Consider the following 19,971-nt stretch of genomic DNA (forward strand, 5'->3'; position numbering starts at 1 on the left):
TGCACTTGATCATAGGTCCCGCGCCTCTCCCGCCATCTCCAAATGCATAGACATGTGGCTCTACATCTATTCCCCGCTGTCGTGGTGGCACCAGCCCCAAACCTCCACAGTCTCCTCTAGTTGTGCCGCTCCAGCACCCAGTGGTGTTCCCCGTTCCTCAGAAGCGCTCCAAGCGCAGAGAGTCTCATTGGATTTACACTCGGTTTTGCACAGGCAGCGGGCCCCCCCTCCGCTGCTACTCCAGGCCTCCCAGCGCATCACCACATCTTCAGGGCTCGCTCCCAAACACATCCGGGCTAGGCCCCACCAGTTACAGTCTTGCCCGCCATCCTCCGGGCGTCAGCATTAGTCCCAGGTCACCGGCCTCTGTCCCTGCCCCGGTTCGCAGACAGTGGTGTCCCAGGGCCACACTTCCGCCTCCGCGGCCCGCAGCCCCAGCTCCCACCGCGCTCCATTCACCAGTGCCGGGTCAATCGATTCTCGTCCTCCAGGCAGCCCTCGGGCATCAACAGCCGTTGCGGCGCCCTTCGGTGTGCCGTTCAGCCTACAGGGGGGGTTAGGCCTTCCACACCCCCGGTTCCAACTCACGCGCCCTCCGCGGTGCCAAGCAAAGCCGCGTGGGCCCCCGGAGTGTCAATTGATGCAGGCCGCTCTCCCCATTGTAGCCGCTTATTTCATCCTGCCACCAGTGCCGCTCCCTGCCCAGAGACAATCCGTTCCGCAATGCCTACCATTTTGAGGGCGCCACCAGCAGCCAGTTCAGCCCAGAAAATCGCTCCTAAGTCCTGGGTTTTGCCGTTTCTTGGAGCGAAAATGCTCCGGTGCAGCTCCCCTCCGTCGTCCAACCCCCGGGTGTTGCCAGAGGGGTCAAGGGATTATTACTACAGGATGTTTGTGGGGTTTCCCTAGCGGAGCTCGGCGCTCACGCTGCCGACTGCGTCGGCTTCCAAGCCACGCCCCTATCATGGCCATAGACCATGTGAGGTAGAGGAAACACTTCGAGAGAAGGAAGCCGTCTGGGACTGTATGATGCAAAATCCCAAGAAATGAAGGCATACAACACTATACAGATATGTAAACATATACAGTAATTACACTGTACAATAAAATGTGCCCACTAAGGATACATACAAATGACCACAGCAGCAGCCATGGGCTGCAGGTGAGACAATGGCAAGCTAGAAACCAGCCACATGGCCCCATCTAAAGGGAGAGGGTGGTGTAGAATTCACACCCCAGAAAAGGAAGCAGACAGAAACAGCACTACTGATTGAATGGACACAATTAGGCAGTCAAGAGACAATTGAAAAGAAAACTACAGGGGAGAAACAACCCCTCTAAATTAAAGAAATGAAGACCACAATGGAGGACTAGAAAAATGGGTCGAGATGAACAGGGCCAACAAAGGGGAGGCCTATTCAGATACCTAGTCCTCATCGCAAAAGAAAATAGTAGGGGAAGTCCAATGCCAGAAATATATAAAGTATAAATAACTGAAGTAATAGATGGAGAGGCAGTGTCCACACCCAAACAAGCATAAAGGCCACAAGCAAAAGAAAGTCCTCGTGGGCACGGGGCAACCTGTGCCCGGCCAACAAGCCAGGGAACAATGTGAGTGAGGATCCTGACGTCACCCAAGATCGTACTTGATATGAGTATTAGTACAAGGGAAACAATCTACCAAAGGGGTTAGAACTGCAACCGCTCTCACATGAGGTGGAGGAAACTCCCTCGAAAATAATACCAAGGGATCACAAAGCACCGTAAGAGCCAACCCAGAGTCGCATGTCCAAGAAGAACAGAAGAGGAAAAATATCCATAAACCATGAAAAGGGTAGAAGACACATCTGAAGAACATCCAGGCCAGTAATGAAACTTTGGGTTTGGTAGCGGAGGTGTTATGGACATACTTCCAATCAAAAAGTAAAAGCAACCGCAGATTCGCGCAAGCCAGAAGCAGAGAAAAAACAGGCCATGAAGAGGCATAGAAGAGGTAGGGCGGCCATGCATAAATACTTTTGTGAACCAACCTCTTTGCTTTGTTCAATTAGCTTCACTGGCAGATTTTTGCCAAGTGCCTTGGAAGGGAAACAACCATTATAATGCATGCCATTACAACGCACCACCTTTACAACACAGCTGTTACAACGCAGCTGCCTTTACATCGCATGCCATCGCAACGCATGCCATTACAATGCATGTCACTACAACACATGCCATTACAACGCATATCATTACACCGCAAGCCATTACAACGCATTATAAGGTATGTAATGGGGATTTTTTTGTTTTAGGGTGGGTATGGGTTTTGGGGTACATAGGGATAGTATTTTTACCCCTAGACTATCCAACACTTACCCTACGGTTGCACTCACTGGAGTGGGAATAACAATTTTTACCCCTACCCTATCCAACACTTACCCTACTGTTGCAGTCACTGGAGTGGGAATAGTCATCTTTACCCCTACACTATCCTACACTTACCCCACTGTTGCCCCAAAAGTATTTTGCGTTGAAATGGTATGCATTGTAATGGTATGTGTTGTAATGGTAGTTTTAAAAAAATGCTTTGCAATGGCATGTGTTGTAAAATCATGTGTTGTAATGGTAGTTCTGATGTAAGAACCGTGTTGTAAAGGCATGCGTTGTAATTGTTTGCATTGTAACTTCATATATTCCCCTTCAAAGGTTCTTTGCTCCCTCCTTTCCTTTGTTGCATCAGTTCTTTTCAGGTGATTAATGGCCTGACTACTAATAGCTATGCCCAGATGTCTGCCGTGCTACACTCTTTGTAATTTTACTTAAACTGCACCTGTGATCAACTGTCTGTCTGCTCTGTGGCTACTGTTTGTTAACCCGATGCCTTGTGCTGAACCAAAAATTGTTACAAAAAATCATAAAGCTATTTCATATAGGTTTACTTGTATGACTGGAGTGGATTTACATATGCATTCTCAAACCACTGAAAGATACCCATAAATCTCTAAAGATTGTAGATTGTATATGGCTAACTCAATGGCAGGAAGTTTGCTAATGAACGTAAACTTGTTTTTAGCCCAAGGGGATGTGGAGGGCAAGAGGGGTTTCTTGTTCCTTATGAAGAAACCTGTTAATCTGCACCTGTAAATATTGGGTGTCATTGAGAACCTAATGCACCCCACTTACACATTACACCAATCATATGAGGTGAGTCAATAGATCGAAAACTCCACATTTCCAATGGTCAATGCCTCCCTGTCCAGGGAATACCCATGTTCTACTATTAGAAGGGCAAATTGCATTTGCTAGATTTCAGTAATTCTGATTCTGTTAATCAGGATAAGACGCTACAAAACACATTTTGCACACATAAACCACCCTCTTTTAAGCTGCTGCAAATGTATCACAATTATAGCAGGTTGTAACTGTCTGAAAATTACAATAGGAGGAGCAAAGCTCTTGATGAAATGAATACAATAGAAGAGGGTCCCAACAGGGTAGCTTTCATTAGAGCAGCAGGTGCAGTGGCAGTGTGACCCAGAGAAGGGAGGGGTCACTGCACTCCAAGTATTGATACCTAGTACTATCGAGTTGGTGTCAGAAAAGTCCATATTCCTTACTTGCCTTAGGGCTCATGGCCCATTTACCACGCCAGTGGAAGCTGCTGGAGAAGGAAGTTTCGGGCACCTGCAAGAGGTTTATGGGTCTCAGTTAGAAAGAAACTGATTATTTGGGAACCTCAAAAGTGTGTAAAATAAGGCTCAATCTTCTATAAGATACACATACCCTCCTGAAACCTGCTGTAACTGAGAAAACATAGCAGCAGTCGGTGGGGAAAGGAAGAGTAAGCTACTTGAAGTTGTTGGGGTGTTTACCATGCTCTGAGACTGCAGTGAAAAGGGTTTTCATTTTTAGGATGTTCTACTCTCAAAACGAAGAATGGTCTCATATTGTTAGTTGATACTATTAACGTACAGATAACAACCTTCACGCTTACTTCCTAGTTGTTTAATGCACTTCGAGCATGTTTTAGGAACAAACTGATCACAAATAAATGTTGAAAATGATGTACTGACCATTTGGGACCTACTTCTAACTTTGTGATACAACCTATGCAGTAATAAGTTGTGTCGCAAAATCTCCAGTTGCAGAGGTCGCATTAAGGCTGCCTAATGAGGGGGCGTGGCTTGCGCGTCGACGGGGATGGCGGCGTGAGACCGGAGCTCCGGCGCCGACCTCCAATTTACCGCGATTTGTGGTGATATTCTGCTTCGCTCAGCTCACCCGCGCACTTCATTGAGGACCGCAATGTGAGGTGAGCCTAGAGCCCTCACTTTCTTCACTTTGGGAGCCGTATTTGCGGACTTGCTCGTTTCGGCCGGGCGAATCGGTCCCGGCCGCCTTTTTGTGCGCATTGCGCAATTAAGCTGTGTGGGGTGTTCAAACGTCATGCGGCAGTCTACAGACCTGCTAAACACCTGAATGCACCTGAATAAATCTGGTTTCAACTTGCGATGAGTCCAACGCGCTATGAAATGTCCCCTGGAGCTTCATGTTGCCCTCTTTCTGCCGCGCATATGACCTGCTTACTTCTGTCGCCATTTTGTGGTTGACTTTTGCTCCTTACCTCCAACAATGCGTCCTTTCGCTGTTGTATATGACTTTGGCTATTTTAATGAGCTATAATTGTGGAAAGAAGCTTATGTCTGTTTTTACTTGTACCTGCACATCTGGAACTGTTGTTTCCTCAGCGCCTTTGGGTCCAGTAACCTTGCCGTCTACCTTTTTGTGCCTACCTGATGATTTTTTGCCAATATGCCTCCTCTAAATTTTTATCTCTGCTGCTTGAATTGACTCTGTGATCCTAATACTCCTTTCCATATTGCTAAATGGATGCTCCTATCTATTTACTCATGTCTATTTGACTATCTTTTTCCGTTGGTTAAGGAGTTACTACTTTTCACATGCTTCTTCAGTTATGTGCACCAGGTTCTTCCCACGTTTTTCCATTCTCCTCCCTTTTCAACTGATTTCTTTGGGTCTTTACATGGGGAGGCTTCGCAACTTGAAGCTCACTACAGTTACTAAACTACCTGCCAGCTCGGACCCTGATTCTCCGCATTAGGACATGGAAGAAGCTACAATGTCAAAGTCTGAAATTTCACATGGCGCTATCCCTAAATCTCAGAATGGCGGGAAAACACCTTCCACTTTGGCTTCTTCCAAACGTCTTAAAAAAGATCCTCCTTCTCCTGGGAGCGCCACATCTTCTTCGTCTATGGACCTTATTTTGGAGGAACTACGTGCACTTAAACCTTTCATGGAAGCTACTACTGAAAATATGCAAGCCATGCAAGATAAGTGGACTTCCCTGGACTCCCGTGTTCTCACCCTGGAGCAATCAACAGACTCTCGGCAATCTTCCTGCTCTCGCATCCCTTCATTGGAGGCTGAGGTTCTTCTACTTAAGAAACAGACAGAGGATTTGGAAAATAGGAACCGCAGGAACAACCTCCGCTTGTACGGACTTCCTGCACTTACAGAAGGATCCAACCCTACTGCTTTCTTCCAAACCTTCCTCTCAAAGATCTTGGATGCCCCAGCCTTAGCCTCCATCAACATACAGCGAGCCCATCGCCTTGGTCCTAGAGTCTCTGCTAAACCTAGAGGTGTCATCATGCTGTTCCTTCAGTACACGGATCACCTTCAGGTTCTTTCAGCCGCTAAGCTCAAAAAAACAAATCCTATGGGAAGGTCATCGTCTTTATCTGTCTCAAGATGTCTCCAAGGCCACTGCAGATAGATGGAGGAGGTTCCTGGACTTACGCCCGCAGCTTAGGGCCCTCAATGCTCGATATGGACTTCTTCACCCCTGCCTTTTCAAAGTTACGTACAAAGATAAGACTACCACCTCTGAAGATCCTGCCGTCCTTCAAGCATTCCTTCGTCAACATGGTCCTGATGTTATGGATGTTTCCAGACCAGGCTGATTGGACCTGACGATTTGTTCAATTTTTACTGTTGTTGTTCTTTATCTGTAGTTTTTATCATTGTTGTCTTTGTACCCTTTTATATTTCACCTCTGTTTGTTTCCTACTTCATCTCATATTTCCTCCCCAGCTCATGCATTTACCTCTTTTCTTTTCTTATATTTACAGATGCTTCCCTATCTTTCCCTCCCGATGTACCCACCGTTTCTGTATACTGCCTTTTGGTATTGTGATATTTGAGGTTTGGCGTCCGCTCTTGTTGTTGTCGCGTCGCCTTTCGACGCATCCACCCTCATCTTCGTATGCGTTTTTTCGTTTCGTAAGTATGTCTCTCAGTCGTTCGTTTTGGACATGTACTGTCTTCTTGACTCTTTTTATTCCTGCCTTTTTCCTTCTCTCTTTTCTTCTAATAGCCTCTCTTTCTCTTCACTTACTCTTCATTTTCCCAGTTTCATCTATGTATTTGCATTTAGTGAGCATGATGTTGCTAGTTGTTTACTTGTACCGTTCCATTCCGTGTTACGTCATGGAACATTAAGGGATTAAATAATCCCATTAAAAGGCAACGGGTGTTATCACACCTGGCTAGACTTAGCACTGATGTTGCCCTCCTTCAGGAGTCTCATCTCTCGGAGGTAGAGGCTTCTAAGCTTAAACGTTGTTGGGTAGGGCACGTTTTCTGCTCCCCCACTGTTGACAAGAAAAATGGTGTTGTGATTTTGTTGCACAAAAAGTTAAACATTTCTTCAGTTTCTCATGAATGTGATGTTAATGGTCGTTGGGTCATTGTTACTTTGCTTATAGATAATATTCCTCTCATTCTCTTTAATGTATATGCCCCTACTGCAGTTGACAGATCTTTTTGGCCCTCTATTTCTGATAAATTAGCTTCCCTCTCCGGGGATTACATCCTTTTCGGTGGGGACTGCAATCAGGTTATGGATCCCTTCCTCGACCGACACTCGAAAGTCAGATTTGTGTCATCCAAGATGCATTCTCAATTTGTCAAAGCTACTCAGAATGATGCTTTAGTTGATATCTGGAGGCTATGTAACCCTGACCTTAGAGAATATCGTTTTTTCTCCCCCCCCTCACCAATCCCAATCCCGCATTGATTACATATTCCTTTTCAAAGCCCTATCCCAACATGCCATTCGTTCTGAAATAGGATCCATCCTGATCTCTGATCATGCCCCTGTCTTTGTGGACTTAGACCTCCTTCCGTTTTCCCCTCACTCAGGCAGATGGAGATTCAATAATGCCCTCCTCCATGACCCCACTTTTTGTTCTGAGTTCTCTAAATATGCCTATGAATATTTACTTCTTAACCACATCCCTGGCTCCTCCTTTGTCATGGTTGGGGACTCGTTTAAAGCAGCCTCTAGAGGTTTTATTATCAATTTTGTAGCAAGACGGAAGAAACTCAGGGAGGCCAAATCGGCTCAAATTCTGGCTGATATTAAACGCTTAGAATTTGACTATCACTCTTCCAATTCGGACACTTCCCTTAAAAAACTTATTGACGCGAAAATCTCCTTTAATAAATTTACAACCGAGGCAGCCTCTAACCTTTTATTAAAATGCAATTCCCATTATTATGGTGGCAAAAATAAGATGGGGAAGCTCCTTGCTAACTACTTAAAAATTAGGAAGGAACGTACAAACATTGAATCTATCCGTACTCCCTCTGGTGAATCCTGATTTAAAGACAAAGACATCCTCACTGAATTTGTCCAGTTCTATGAAACTCTTTATACCCCTGAACGGGTTCAAAACTCCTACGGATCTTCTTTCTTATTTCCAATCCCTCCCCTCTCCTCCGAAATCCCTTGTTAATCTGAACTCTTTGGATACGGACATAACGCTCTCCGAACTTTCTCATGCTGTTTCTAAGCTAAGACATGGGAAAGCCCCCGGCCCTGATGGTTTTACCATTGAATTTTATAGTCACTTTGCCTCTCTTCTTCTTCCTAAACTCCTACTCCTATTTCAATCTTTTCTTGCAGCGGGATCCTCGAGCGGTTCCTTTCAGCAGGCTTTAATCTGCTTGATTCCCAAAGAAGATAAGGATCATTCTTTTTGCAAGAACTATCGCCCGATTTCTCTGGTTAACACAGATTATTAGATACTGGCTAAGATTCTAGCATTGCGAATGGACCCCCCTCTTGCCGGATTTAATTGGTCCTGAACAATTCGGTTTTGTTAAAGGCCGTCTTTCCTCCGACAACTCGCGAGTCTTTCTTAACATTCTCAGCAGAGCTTTGCAGTTGGACTTTCCTTTTGCGGCTATCTCCTTGGACGTGGAGAAAGCTTTTGACAAGATTGGTTGGGATTTTATGTTTCAAGCTCTCCGTTGGATTGGCCTCCCTTCCAAATTTATTTCTGTTATTTCCTTACTTTATTCTAATCCTCAATCTTCCATTTTTGTCAATAGGATGACCTCGGATTATTTTTCTTTGCACAGAGGGGTTCGACAATGTTGTCCATTATCCCCTCTATTATTTGTTCTAGCCCTAGAACCCTTCCTTACTAAGATTCGTCAGGATGCTAATAAATCTGGTTTTCACTTTGGTTCCCGCCAGGTTAAGCTTTCGGTTTATGCGGATGATATCCTTTTTTATTGCTCCGATCCTCTCTCTTCTTTGTCTCCCTTTTTGCAGCAAGTCTCTTCTTTTTCCGCTGTCTCTGGCTATCGCCTAAACGTCGATAAATGCGAAGTCCTCCCCTTGAACTCTCTTTGCCAACAACATCTTTTTGCTCAATCCGGCTTCTCTTGGCGACCCTCTAAATTGAAATATTTGGGTGTTTGGTTCGCACCTACCCTATCTGAAACTCTCAAGTTGAATTTTGATTATGTTTCAAAGAAAATGGAAGCGGCTATTGCTCGTTGGTACCCGCTCTTCTCGTCATGGTGGGGTCGACTCAATTCTATAAAGATGATGCTTTCCCCCCTCCTTCTTTAAACTATTTCTATGCTCCCCATACGTATTCCAATTTCTTACTTCAAAAAGATTGACTCTTTGCTTTTAAAATTCCTTTGGCATGGTAAACGCCCTCGGATAGCTCTCGCCTCTTTACGAAGAGATAAGGCCCAGGCCGGTGTTCGTTTTCCTGATTTTAGAGAATACCATTGGGCTTTCTCTCTGAAACAAACAACTCGTTGGCTTTCTTCTGATGTTTCCTTGCACCCTCCCATCTGGTTAGCCATGGAATCCTCCTTTATTTCTCCCTTCAATTTACGTGAACTTTTGTCCTTCATGTCTTACCCTGCTCGTCTCCATACTCCTATTATCTCTCATTGTCGTACTCTCCTTCATCCTTTCTTATCCTCGTCGTACCCTTCCCTTCTCTCTTTTCATGAACAACCTATCTGGTATAATTTGCTTCTTAAAATTCGCAATCGTACCATTTACTGGAAAGTCTGGCACTCTCGAGGATTGTGTTGGATCTCTCAACTGCTCTCACATGGCATTCCTCTTTCTTTCTCGGAGCTCAAATCTCCATAACTCCCCTTTTGCCATTCTCTCCAAAATTTAATTTCCAATATCAACTTACAATGTATTTGCTCTTCACGTATTTATTTTGTTCATGTAATTTTCATGCTCGTTTACTTGCCTTTTATGTGATTTTATTGCATTACTTGTTATCTTTATGCTTTTTACATCTACTAATGTTTTCCCTTGAGATGTATTTTATGGTCATATCCATTTTCCTGTTTCTTCCTTTCTTCCCCCTCCTCCCCTTCTTTCTTCAATAAAATCAAACTTAAAAAAAAGACTGCCTAATGAATATTAATTAGGCAGGTGGCTATTTGCAACCCCAATGATAGGCCATAAACACAATAATAGTGACCTACAAGGACAGACAAACCACATTGCTACCTATAAAAAATGTTTCCCATTTGGGAACATATTGGGGATGGGGGGACAGGGAGTGGGCTTCTGAACCACCACCAGCTCCCCAAGGTTACTAGCCACAATTCCCAAACGGGAGTCGTCCAAATATTACTGTGTACGATTTTCAAGTGGGTTATAACCTCCTTTGAGAAGTAGTTAACTTTTCAATGGTTTGCAACGGCAAGTGAGGAAACAAACCATTGATACACCTCATTTCGATCTGCAAATAGGAGGGAATGTACCGTTATACCCAACACTTCCAAATAGCGAATCAGAACGAGTCAGTAAACCCATTTTGCAATTTGTAAGGGCTTTTTTGAATCACATAATGGGTTTAGTAAAATGCCATTTTGCGGTTTCAAGCCATGTGATTTTGCAAATCACAGGGTTTGCAACCACAAAATTATTTTACATCAGGTCCTGCAACGTATTTCCAGTTTCAAAGATGTCAACAAGCATCATTTAGTAACAATAGGCAGTTAAGCTAAGAGACAAGCAATTTAGATGAAACAAAACTGTTAAAAAAGAGGAAAATCAAAAGGAACAGAAAGCATGACCTAGACATTAACACAACATGCTAAAAGAAATATTATAGATTCTTACCTGATAAAATCATAGAAACTGCAACAGTAGAGTGAAATATTTCCGGATGAGCTCTGCAGTAATCAGAAAAATGAAATCAGTCCACATACTAGCAAAATTGAGACCTTTTTGAAGTGATAGAAGAAAAATGTTACTTACCTTGTAAACATCTGTTTGTAGCATGCAGTGCTGTAGATTCACATGCTTTGCATACACCTACTATCTAGTGTTGGTCCTGGACGTTTGGAAGTTGTTTTTCTTCGAAGAGGTCTCTTGAGTCTCGAGATGTGATATGACTCCTCCTTTTGGTGGAATTGAGCATGGGCACCAACTCCATGTTAGATTGTTTTCGCACAATGGTATGGAGTTTCCAGTGTACATCGTCATGGTGCGCTATGTGCAATGTTATGTATTAAATCTGAAAAAAACACACACGTCCGGGAAAGAGGGGGGACAAGTGAATCTACAGCACAACAGGCTATAACCAAATGCTTATAGAATAAGTAACATTTTCCGTTCGTCGAATGTGTGCCTCTAGATGCATATGTGTTGCATTTCTGCAAAGCAATGCCCTACAGAAGGGGTGGCTGGTGTGCGGTAGTTGCAGATGTATGGAGACTGTGTAATCCACCATGGCCTGTAGGCAGGCTAAGACGTCCACACAGTTGCAGAAGTGTGTGATATTCACCATACGGCTGCTTTGCAAGTATCTGCTAGTAGAAAGTTTCCTTAGGAGGCCATGGTCAAAGCTTTCTTACTTGTGAAGTGCCGGGTAGGACTCTCTTTGCTTTAATATAGCAGATTTGGATACATTTAACAATCCATCTAGCTATGTGCCTGCCTATCTTAGAGATGGAATGACTTTTGTGAGGTTTTGCAAAGCCTATGAAGAGCTGGTCAAATTTGCCAAAAGGCTTGGTCTTGTCGGTGTGATATATAAGAGATCTGTTGACATGTAAGGTATGCAGCACTGGTGTGCAGCACTCTTTCCACTACTGAATCTGTTTGTAGGAAGAAGACTGGGAGCATTATGGTCTGTTTGAGATGGAATGGAGAAACCACCTTAGAGAAGAACTATGGATTGGTTTTAAAAACAACCCTGTCTTTATGGACCTGAAGAAACTGCACCTTTAGGATAAGTGCTTGCAGTTCACTAATGCATCTGAGAGAGGTAATGGTGACTAGGAAGCCCACCCTCCAGGAGAGCAACTTAGGGTGCATGAGTGCAAAGGTTGAAAGACAAAGCCCCCATAAGGCTTATGAGGGCTGTATTAAGATTCTAAACGAGGGTAGGAGGCACTCTCGGGTATACTCCTCTTGTGAACTTCCCTGAATGCTTTAACATCTGGAATTCTAAAAGGGATGAATGTACTCTGCTCTGCATTTAAGCTGCAACAGCAGCTAATTGTAAACATATGGAGGTGTGGGCAAGACCTGACTGTTTCAAGTGTACGAGGTAGCAGATGATGTTCTGGACAGAAGGTTTTAACAGATCCAGATTTTTGGAAATACAGTAGTGAGCTAACCTGTGTTGTGGGCCGTCAAGCTTCTCTTAAGATCAACATACATTATTAGAGAAGTCTGAGAAACCTGAATTCTAGGACTCTAAGTGCTGGATCACCAGGTTGAATTGTCTGGGGTCTGAATACCTGGGTTGACATTGACTCTGTAAGAGAAGGTCCTGCCTGAGCGGGAACCCCTCAAGAGGGCTGATGAAATCTCCCGGAGCGTGAAATACCAGAGTTGTCTGGCCCTAGTAGGAGCTACCAGTATGAGCATCAGTGATATTTGCCTCAACTTCCTCACCATCTAGGGAAGTAGTGGGAAATTAGGAAAAGTGTAGGCAAATGTCCATGACCAATTCATCTATAGTACATTTCCCACGGACTGTGGGTATCTGTAAGCAAAGTTTGGGCATTGAGTGCTTAAAATAGGATTCGGAGTACCAAGAAAACCAAACTTTATTCTGGGGGTCTCCTATCCTAAGTAAAAACAAACAACAAGGCTCTCCCCCAAGCGTAATGACTTAGGTTGTGGACAATGCGCAAATCGCAAAACCTTAGTTACACATAGAAGCAAAGCCTTATGCGTGACCTACCGGGTACCGTTGAAGCATGGTTATTCTACAGAATTGGGTAGATCCAGGTTCAAACAGGTACACTAATAAGTAGACATTTGTTGTGATGAAAATTCCATGCCACAATTTTTTATCAATATGGACACTCTAACCTGAGACATTACGCTTGGGCGAGAGCCTTGTTGTTTGTTTTTACTTAGGATAGGAGACCCCCAGAATAAAGTTTGGCTTTCTTGGTACTCCGAATCCTATTTTAAGTACTTTCCTACATCTACACAGTTCTGGCCCCACCACCGCACTTCACCATGCCACTATTGGATAAAAGATCTACTACAGGGAGCCCGTTGGGTATTGAACCGCCTACCCAACAAGGAGCAGCCCAGATGATGAAGCATGACACCTGAAAGGGTGTGTGAGGACATTAAAATCCAATATATTGTTTCCCAACTCTAAACCCCTGCTGGGGTGTAGTTGATCCTGGTCTCCCTGACTCTCAAACCCTGAAATTTGAGGATCAGCATAATCTTATTTTTGAATCTTGACATTGGGGCCTTTTTTGCTGGACCTCCCACTCTCGTGAGAGAGTAAAAAGCCCCCATGTCCCTTACTTTGTATACAGCCTAGACACTCCAGCCTGCTGCTCCTCTTGATCAGCCAATCGTTGAGGTTGGGGGAAGTCATAAATTCTCTATTTTCGCAGATACGCAGCCACCACTGCGAGGCACTTCATAATCAACATTGGTGACACCAAAAGAAAGATGTTTTGGGGCTTCGCTTGTTGGTACATCTTTTGGTGTGCCTAACGCCAGTCCCTTTGGTGCCTCAACATCTTTTGGTATCGGAAGGCGTGGCACAACACATACTAGGCTTAGTGGGGGCTGGAAGACAAGCACATATGCACACATTGTGATGGTCTGCCAACATGTATATATCGAATTACAGCGAGGTTCAATTTTGAAAAGGTGTCCATACAATCACCAATATGGGATCAGCATTCTCTAATGTTGTAGGTCTGGAAATGACGCTGGCCCCCAAATGGTGCAGTTGGTTGACAAGGGGATCCGGTTGCCACAAGAGTTGAACAACGGGTTTCAGGGTCTCAGGAGGTATGGATGTGTCAGAAGGAATGGTGACTAATCCTATCCAACGCACCAGGATCAAAAGGGAATTGTTGAGGCTGAAGAAACGCGTTCAGCGCACGAAAACTCTGACTCTCGCGGAACACATCTGAACCCGGGGAGCCCACCAAATGACGTGAGACCCTTCTTACAAGAAAAACAACTTGCAAATGCCTGAGCCCAACATTAAACGGCAGAAGTATACAAAGCATGTGTATCTACTACCAAGCAAGTACAATCATAGATTTTCTCTACTAATGTTGTTAGTTTACCTTGGAAAATTAAGTCACACAAGTATTTGAATACAAGCATTGTACTGCATTTACATTTATGGGGCAGATATGATGTTGACTATTGGACCTGAAGAAAGCCTCACGACTATCAAAGAAGGCTGAAACTAGTAGACCTACACTTCCTGATTGAGATATAGAGGGACAATTTTTTCCCCTCAAGTATATCCTACCTATGTTTTTACCCATGCCATAGGACCCTTCAATTAAAACTTTTAAAAGGGCATTTCCTATAGGCATTTTTAGCACATAATTCACCTCACATAGTACGTTCACTTTCACATGAAATTGCGCTCTGCGGTAGACAGGCGTAGCAGCACAGCTGGATCGCACTCGGTGATCCAGCTGGGCCCCGATGATGAAGCATGCCACCTACCAGGTAGGTGGGTGAGGGGTTTCTTAACAACAAAAACTTGCTGTTATCATCATATGACCAGATGCCAGGGTAACACCCCTGACCTGTACCGGCTGGAGGTCTTGTCCAAGTTGTTCTATTATATATATGTGGGAAAAAGGACACGCACTACAGTCTATATTCCTATCTCTCTTGTTGCTACCTTGTATTACGACAGCGCACAGCTGTGAGAGATTCTGAAACCTGTTTTGAACCTATTCACTGGCTAACACAACTTCTTCAGCCAGTCATTTTAGCGCTATCCTTTGAGAATCCATTGATACCATGGCAGAGAATCAGGGACTCACATTCACCGAAGAAGACGTCAGTAACATCTTGGCAGCTCCACCTCTGCTCACTGACTTTAATGTATCACAAACCATTTCGCAAAGTGCGGACTGGGAGAACCTAACCAAAAAAAGAAAAATCGGATCAGAACAATCCTGCATGGAGTCATTTTAACGGAATATCTACGCTCCAAAAACTGCCCCTAGAGGGCTAATAGTGACCAATGCCCCACACGTTTTTCTGGACTACGCATCTTTCCGCCGTGACTGGGCACAGATTGCATGCCATTGCACCAGAGACTGGATCATTTTGATAATACAGACAGCTAAGAGACTGTCGGATGCCAAATTAATAGACATCCGGGCTACGCAGAGTCATTACAAAACCACCTTGACGTCATTTAAAAAGAAACTTGACGAAGTCAATAAAGAAATGACAGAATACAAAGATGACTTAACCCGGTCTAAGATCCAACAGTTCCAGAAAGATCTCAAGAAATTCTCATTTGTTAAAACCTATCCATACTCTGACGCTGACTACAAAACTCCTAACAAAACAGGAAACTCAATATCCTCCGACGAAGGATCATCAATAAGCAGTGGCTCAAGCAGTGGAAGCCATGGATCGTACAATAGTAATTACAAAAACAAACAAAGAGGACGAGGCCAAAATATGAATTGGCGACAAAATTGGTCCCATACGAATCCTGGGGGACACGCGAACTTTTTCGGTCCTCACCCACCAATGCTACCTCCTATGAACCCCCACATGATGTACGGATGGAACCCCGCCTTTACAGCACCCCAAATGCAGTTCGGCAATCCTAACCAGAGCTTTCATTTTTTAGACCCGGGCCGAAGAGGACGGGGCAGAAGACGAGGAAGGAGCCATGTACACTGGGAAGAGGACGAGAAACCAAGTGCCAATACACGGAGCAAACAACCCGGCCCGAGCACATCCAAACATTAGTGACCAACTTATCTGACCACATACTGACTCACAATGAGGAAGATCTACTAAACAAAGGTTTGAGTTTTTCACCTACATCCAGACTGGGTAAATTTAAACTTCACTGTGAGCTCTCTGAATTTTTTCATAAACTGAGATTAAAAGCATTTTTTTAAAATCATGAGCATAGTACGACACAAACACTGGATAAGGGGGACACGAACCTTAAAATTAAATCAACATTCGTACCACCGCCTCACACAACCCCTGTCGAGCTTTTTACGTTCGAACAAGCCACTTACAATGCCATTGAAGATTTAATTGAACAACCAGTGTTCCGAAACACCAGTGCCAACCAGTTTGCTGCCTTAAACAGCTTAAAGAACAATGACACTATCGTCATTAAACCAGCAGACAGGGGAGGGGGCATTGTCCTACAGAATAAGGAAGCATACCATCTTGAGTGCCTACGACTCCTGGATGATGAAAAAAATTGCAAACAACTTGACCATGATCCTACACAGAGTTTGAAAAACAAAATCAACACCCTGATTTTAGAAGATGAAGCAAATGGCGACATTAGCAGACAAGAAGCCCTATACCTTACCTCTGGAGAAAAACCGATCCCGTACTTCTATACTATACCAAAGATTCATAAGAACAAAAACCCACCACCTGCTGCCCGATCATTTCGGGAATCGGATCACTTCTTGAACCATTATCGCGTTTCTGCTATTTCTTTCTGCAGCCACTGGTACACCAAAGATCTACTGGCTCAGATAAAAAACATTCCATTTGACCCAACTACATCTATCATGGCCAGTATGGATATCGAAAGCCTGTACACCAGTCTGCCTCAAGATGACACCTTGGATGTCCTCCGGACCGCACTGGAACAAACAGACTGGCCCTATAGAACACCAAGAAGCTTCATCTTACAATGTGCTGAACTAGCTTTAAAAGACATTTCTTTTTTAATATGATGGTACACTGTACTTACAACAGTATGGTACATCTATGGGCAGCACATTCGCGCCGAGCGTGGCAGGATTGTATGTTTCCAATTTTGAATCCCAACATATCCTCAATACGGCATCTCCTTTTCATTAGGAACTGGCGTTCTACAAGAGATACATCGACGATGTCTTGGTTATCTGGCAGGGCACTGAACAAAAACTAGCAGAATGTTTGATCTGGATTAATACACTGGACCCTAATCTCAAATTTACCCACTCCATGAGCAGGGAAAGTATAACGTTTCTAGATCTGGACATACAAGCACACCATGGTACCTTATCGACGAAAACACACTTCAAGCCCACGGCAAGAAACTCCCTACTCAGGTATGAAAGTTTTCATCCCAGACCTTTACGCGAAAATCTTCCTTATGGACAGTATTTAAGACTGAGGCGAAATTGTAGTGAGATCAAAGACTACAAAATACAATCACAAGCCCTAACACAGAAACTAACCAACAGAGGCTACCCGAAAAAAATCATCCAGAGGGCCCAGAAACGGGCAAGGAATCAAAATAGGGATGCTTTACTTGAACCAACAGTAAAACAAGACACAACTATCCCACTAACCTGCGTAACAACGTATAATTCCATCTCTACCAAACTTGCCAAGATTATCCAGAGCAATTGGAGGATACTGACCTCTGGAAAGTTACAGTGAAAAAAAAACATTATTTTCCTACAAAAGATCACAAAACCTACGTGACAGCCTGGTAGCCACGCGCCCTTGACAAAATCTCTGCAGAGACCAGACAGTCCTTAACTCTTGGGGACTGCCAAACATCACTGGACATTTTGCCTGTGGCAATTGCAGTGTGTGCCACTTGACAAAGACAACGAAGAACTTGAATCTTGAGCCAGGCAAAATATGGCAGATCCGCAAACACACTAATTGTAATTCGGCCAATGTTGTTTACATGATTACATGCCCCTGCAGCCTAAGATACATTGGCATGACCTCCAGGAAAGTCAAAACCAGGATCTGCGAGCATAGAAGCAATATCCGGTGCAAGCGCAATGCTACCAAACTAACTGACCACTTCCTCACTGCAGGACATACTACAAATGACATGATATGGGTAGTCATAGAATAGCTAGAGAGCAATCGACATAACCTACAGAATGCTCTGCTTGAGAAGGAACAGCGTTGGGTGTATAGACTCCAGACCCACGTTACTGGCCTCAACGATAATGTCCCCTGGAACTCAATTCAAAGACCTTGACCACGGACATTTATCCTAAACTCTCACTGCCAGTAAATACGTGTGTCAACCTCTGTCATTGCTATCTGATCGCACTAACATGGACTTCTATTTCTGGCACCCAATCATATTTTTGCCAATATGATAAGCCCTCGATGAATTGGATTTACACTTCGTCATGTATAGACATATATGACTACATCAACGACCTACCACTGCCTTGTCTAGTGACGGTTATTGGTCAAGTAATGGTCCCCAGAGTTGGAAGCTTAAAACCGCCCTTCACATAAAGTAGCTAATACTTAAATCACATCGAGTATATTTAATGTAAGCTTCCTGCGCCCCATTCAGGACCACCTTGGGTCCATCAGGACCTTTTTACTGGGTTTTGTGACCAGACCGCCTTGGATCCCCTGGCGGTCCCTTACACTGGCTCAACGGTCCATTTATGCACCCCTTCACACCCATTTACGACTATCTCGTATTGCTAGCAATTTAACCTAAATACATGACTTTATCTCATTTATCTCCATTAATTATCGGGGAACGTTTGCTCACTCTCAATGTTTGTTAATAAAGTTCCAGCGCTCTACGCATGCGCTGTGTTTCCTTTCCCTCTCCCCCTGAGCCGCTACGTTTGATATAGTCAGCAGTCTAGATGGTGACACCCACGTGTCCTGCACTCGCGATCACGTGCTGCTCCATTCTCCCTATTACAAACCTTTTCCGGGACCTCTCAGTTGCCGGGTCCTGATCCATGTACTAGGTTTGGAAGTCCCGCTAGAGGCGACAAACGTGATTAACAGCTACCCTTTTACCGGCGCACTGCGCCCCCCCCGCCCCCCCCGCCCCTGTTTTGTGACAGTCGTTCGCCTTTATAACTTATGAACTTAAAACTTCTTATTACATTTATCTTCCCACCTAACTATAGGGTCCCCTAGCACTCCAACGTGTGACAGGATCCCTGTACCACGATACTCGTAAAGATAAAGTGAGCGATGTTATGTGTTGTCTGTCCCGTTTTTGTTTGTTTGTGGTTTTTTGCACATGACGAATGGATTCGAAAAACACATACCACGCGCTATTTCTCTGATAATTATATATATAATTTAATATAGAAGTATACCCACACAGCATGTGCCATAGTTATATTTCTAGGCACCATAAGAGCATTGTACTAGTAGTCGATAAAAATCCACCTAGGCACATCGTAGCCACGCATGGTTTTTTTCAGTGCTTGCATGCCGGTCGCACTTGATTCTGACATGCATGATGTATGAAAGAAGCAGGTATTTCCACCTGGGCATTATCCGCTCATCACAAGCACAATATAAGCGATTCTGATTACGATGATAAAAGATGCTTTGCATTTTACTGTTTTCTTTTCAGATACTTTACGCACTGGATCTGTGAGTATATTGATCCACTACATACACAACGTGCTTTAGGGTGCGCGTTGATATATCTACACCCCGCAGGGGCCACCCAATCCTTTTTGGCCACTCACACTATTGGTCCTGATGAAAGCCTCACGACTATCGAAGAAGGCTGAAACTAGTAGACCTACACTTCCTGATTGAGATATAGAGGGACAATTTTTTCCCCTCAAGTATATCCTACCTATGTTTTTACCCATGCCATAGGACCCTTCAATTAAAACTTTTAAAAGGGCATTTCCTATAGGCATTTTTAGCACATAATTCACTTCACATAGCACGTTCACTTTCACACGAAATCCCGCTCTGCGGTAGACAGGCGTTGCAGCACAGCTGGATCGCACTCGGTGATCCAGCTGGGCCCCGATGATGAAGCATGCCACCTACCAGGTAGGTGGGTGAGGGGTTTCTTAACAACAAAAACTTGCTGTTATCATCATATGACCAGATGCCAGGGTAACACCCCTGACCTGTACCTGCTGGAGGTCTTGTCCAAGTTGTTCTATTATATATATGTGGGGAAAAGGACAAGCACTACAGTCTATATTCCTCTCTCTCTTGTTGCTACCTTGTGGAAGAGATGAGCCAGAAGCTAATTGCTGCATCCTTATCTCATTTTCAGGTGCTTTGAGAATCAATTCCCATTGCCATCACATATGGTATCATCAGTATACCACTATTTGGGAATAGTAGAATAAGAAAAAGCAAACTGTAATGAGAATCAGCCTTTGAAGGAGACCTTCTGGTGCAAAATG

The 19,971-nt window shown here is 44.1% G+C and overlaps 1 protein-coding gene across 1 annotated transcript in view; it reads right to left on the minus strand.

Annotated features, from left to right (window-relative positions):
- LOC144827541 (putative thiopurine S-methyltransferase) overlaps positions 1–19,971 on the minus strand; it is a 209,049-nt gene that overhangs the window by 98,684 nt on the left and 90,394 nt on the right. Inside the window, exon 4 of the mRNA XM_078685805.1 lies at positions 10,469–10,521. Coding sequence (XP_078541931.1) covers positions 10,469–10,521 — 53 coding nt within the window. The remainder of the gene's footprint in view (positions 1–10,468; positions 10,522–19,971) is intronic.

This window comes from Lissotriton helveticus, chromosome 4_1, assembly GCF_964261635.1.
Source record: "Lissotriton helveticus chromosome 4_1, aLisHel1.1, whole genome shotgun sequence".
NCBI lineage: Eukaryota > Metazoa > Chordata > Amphibia > Caudata > Salamandridae > Lissotriton > Lissotriton helveticus.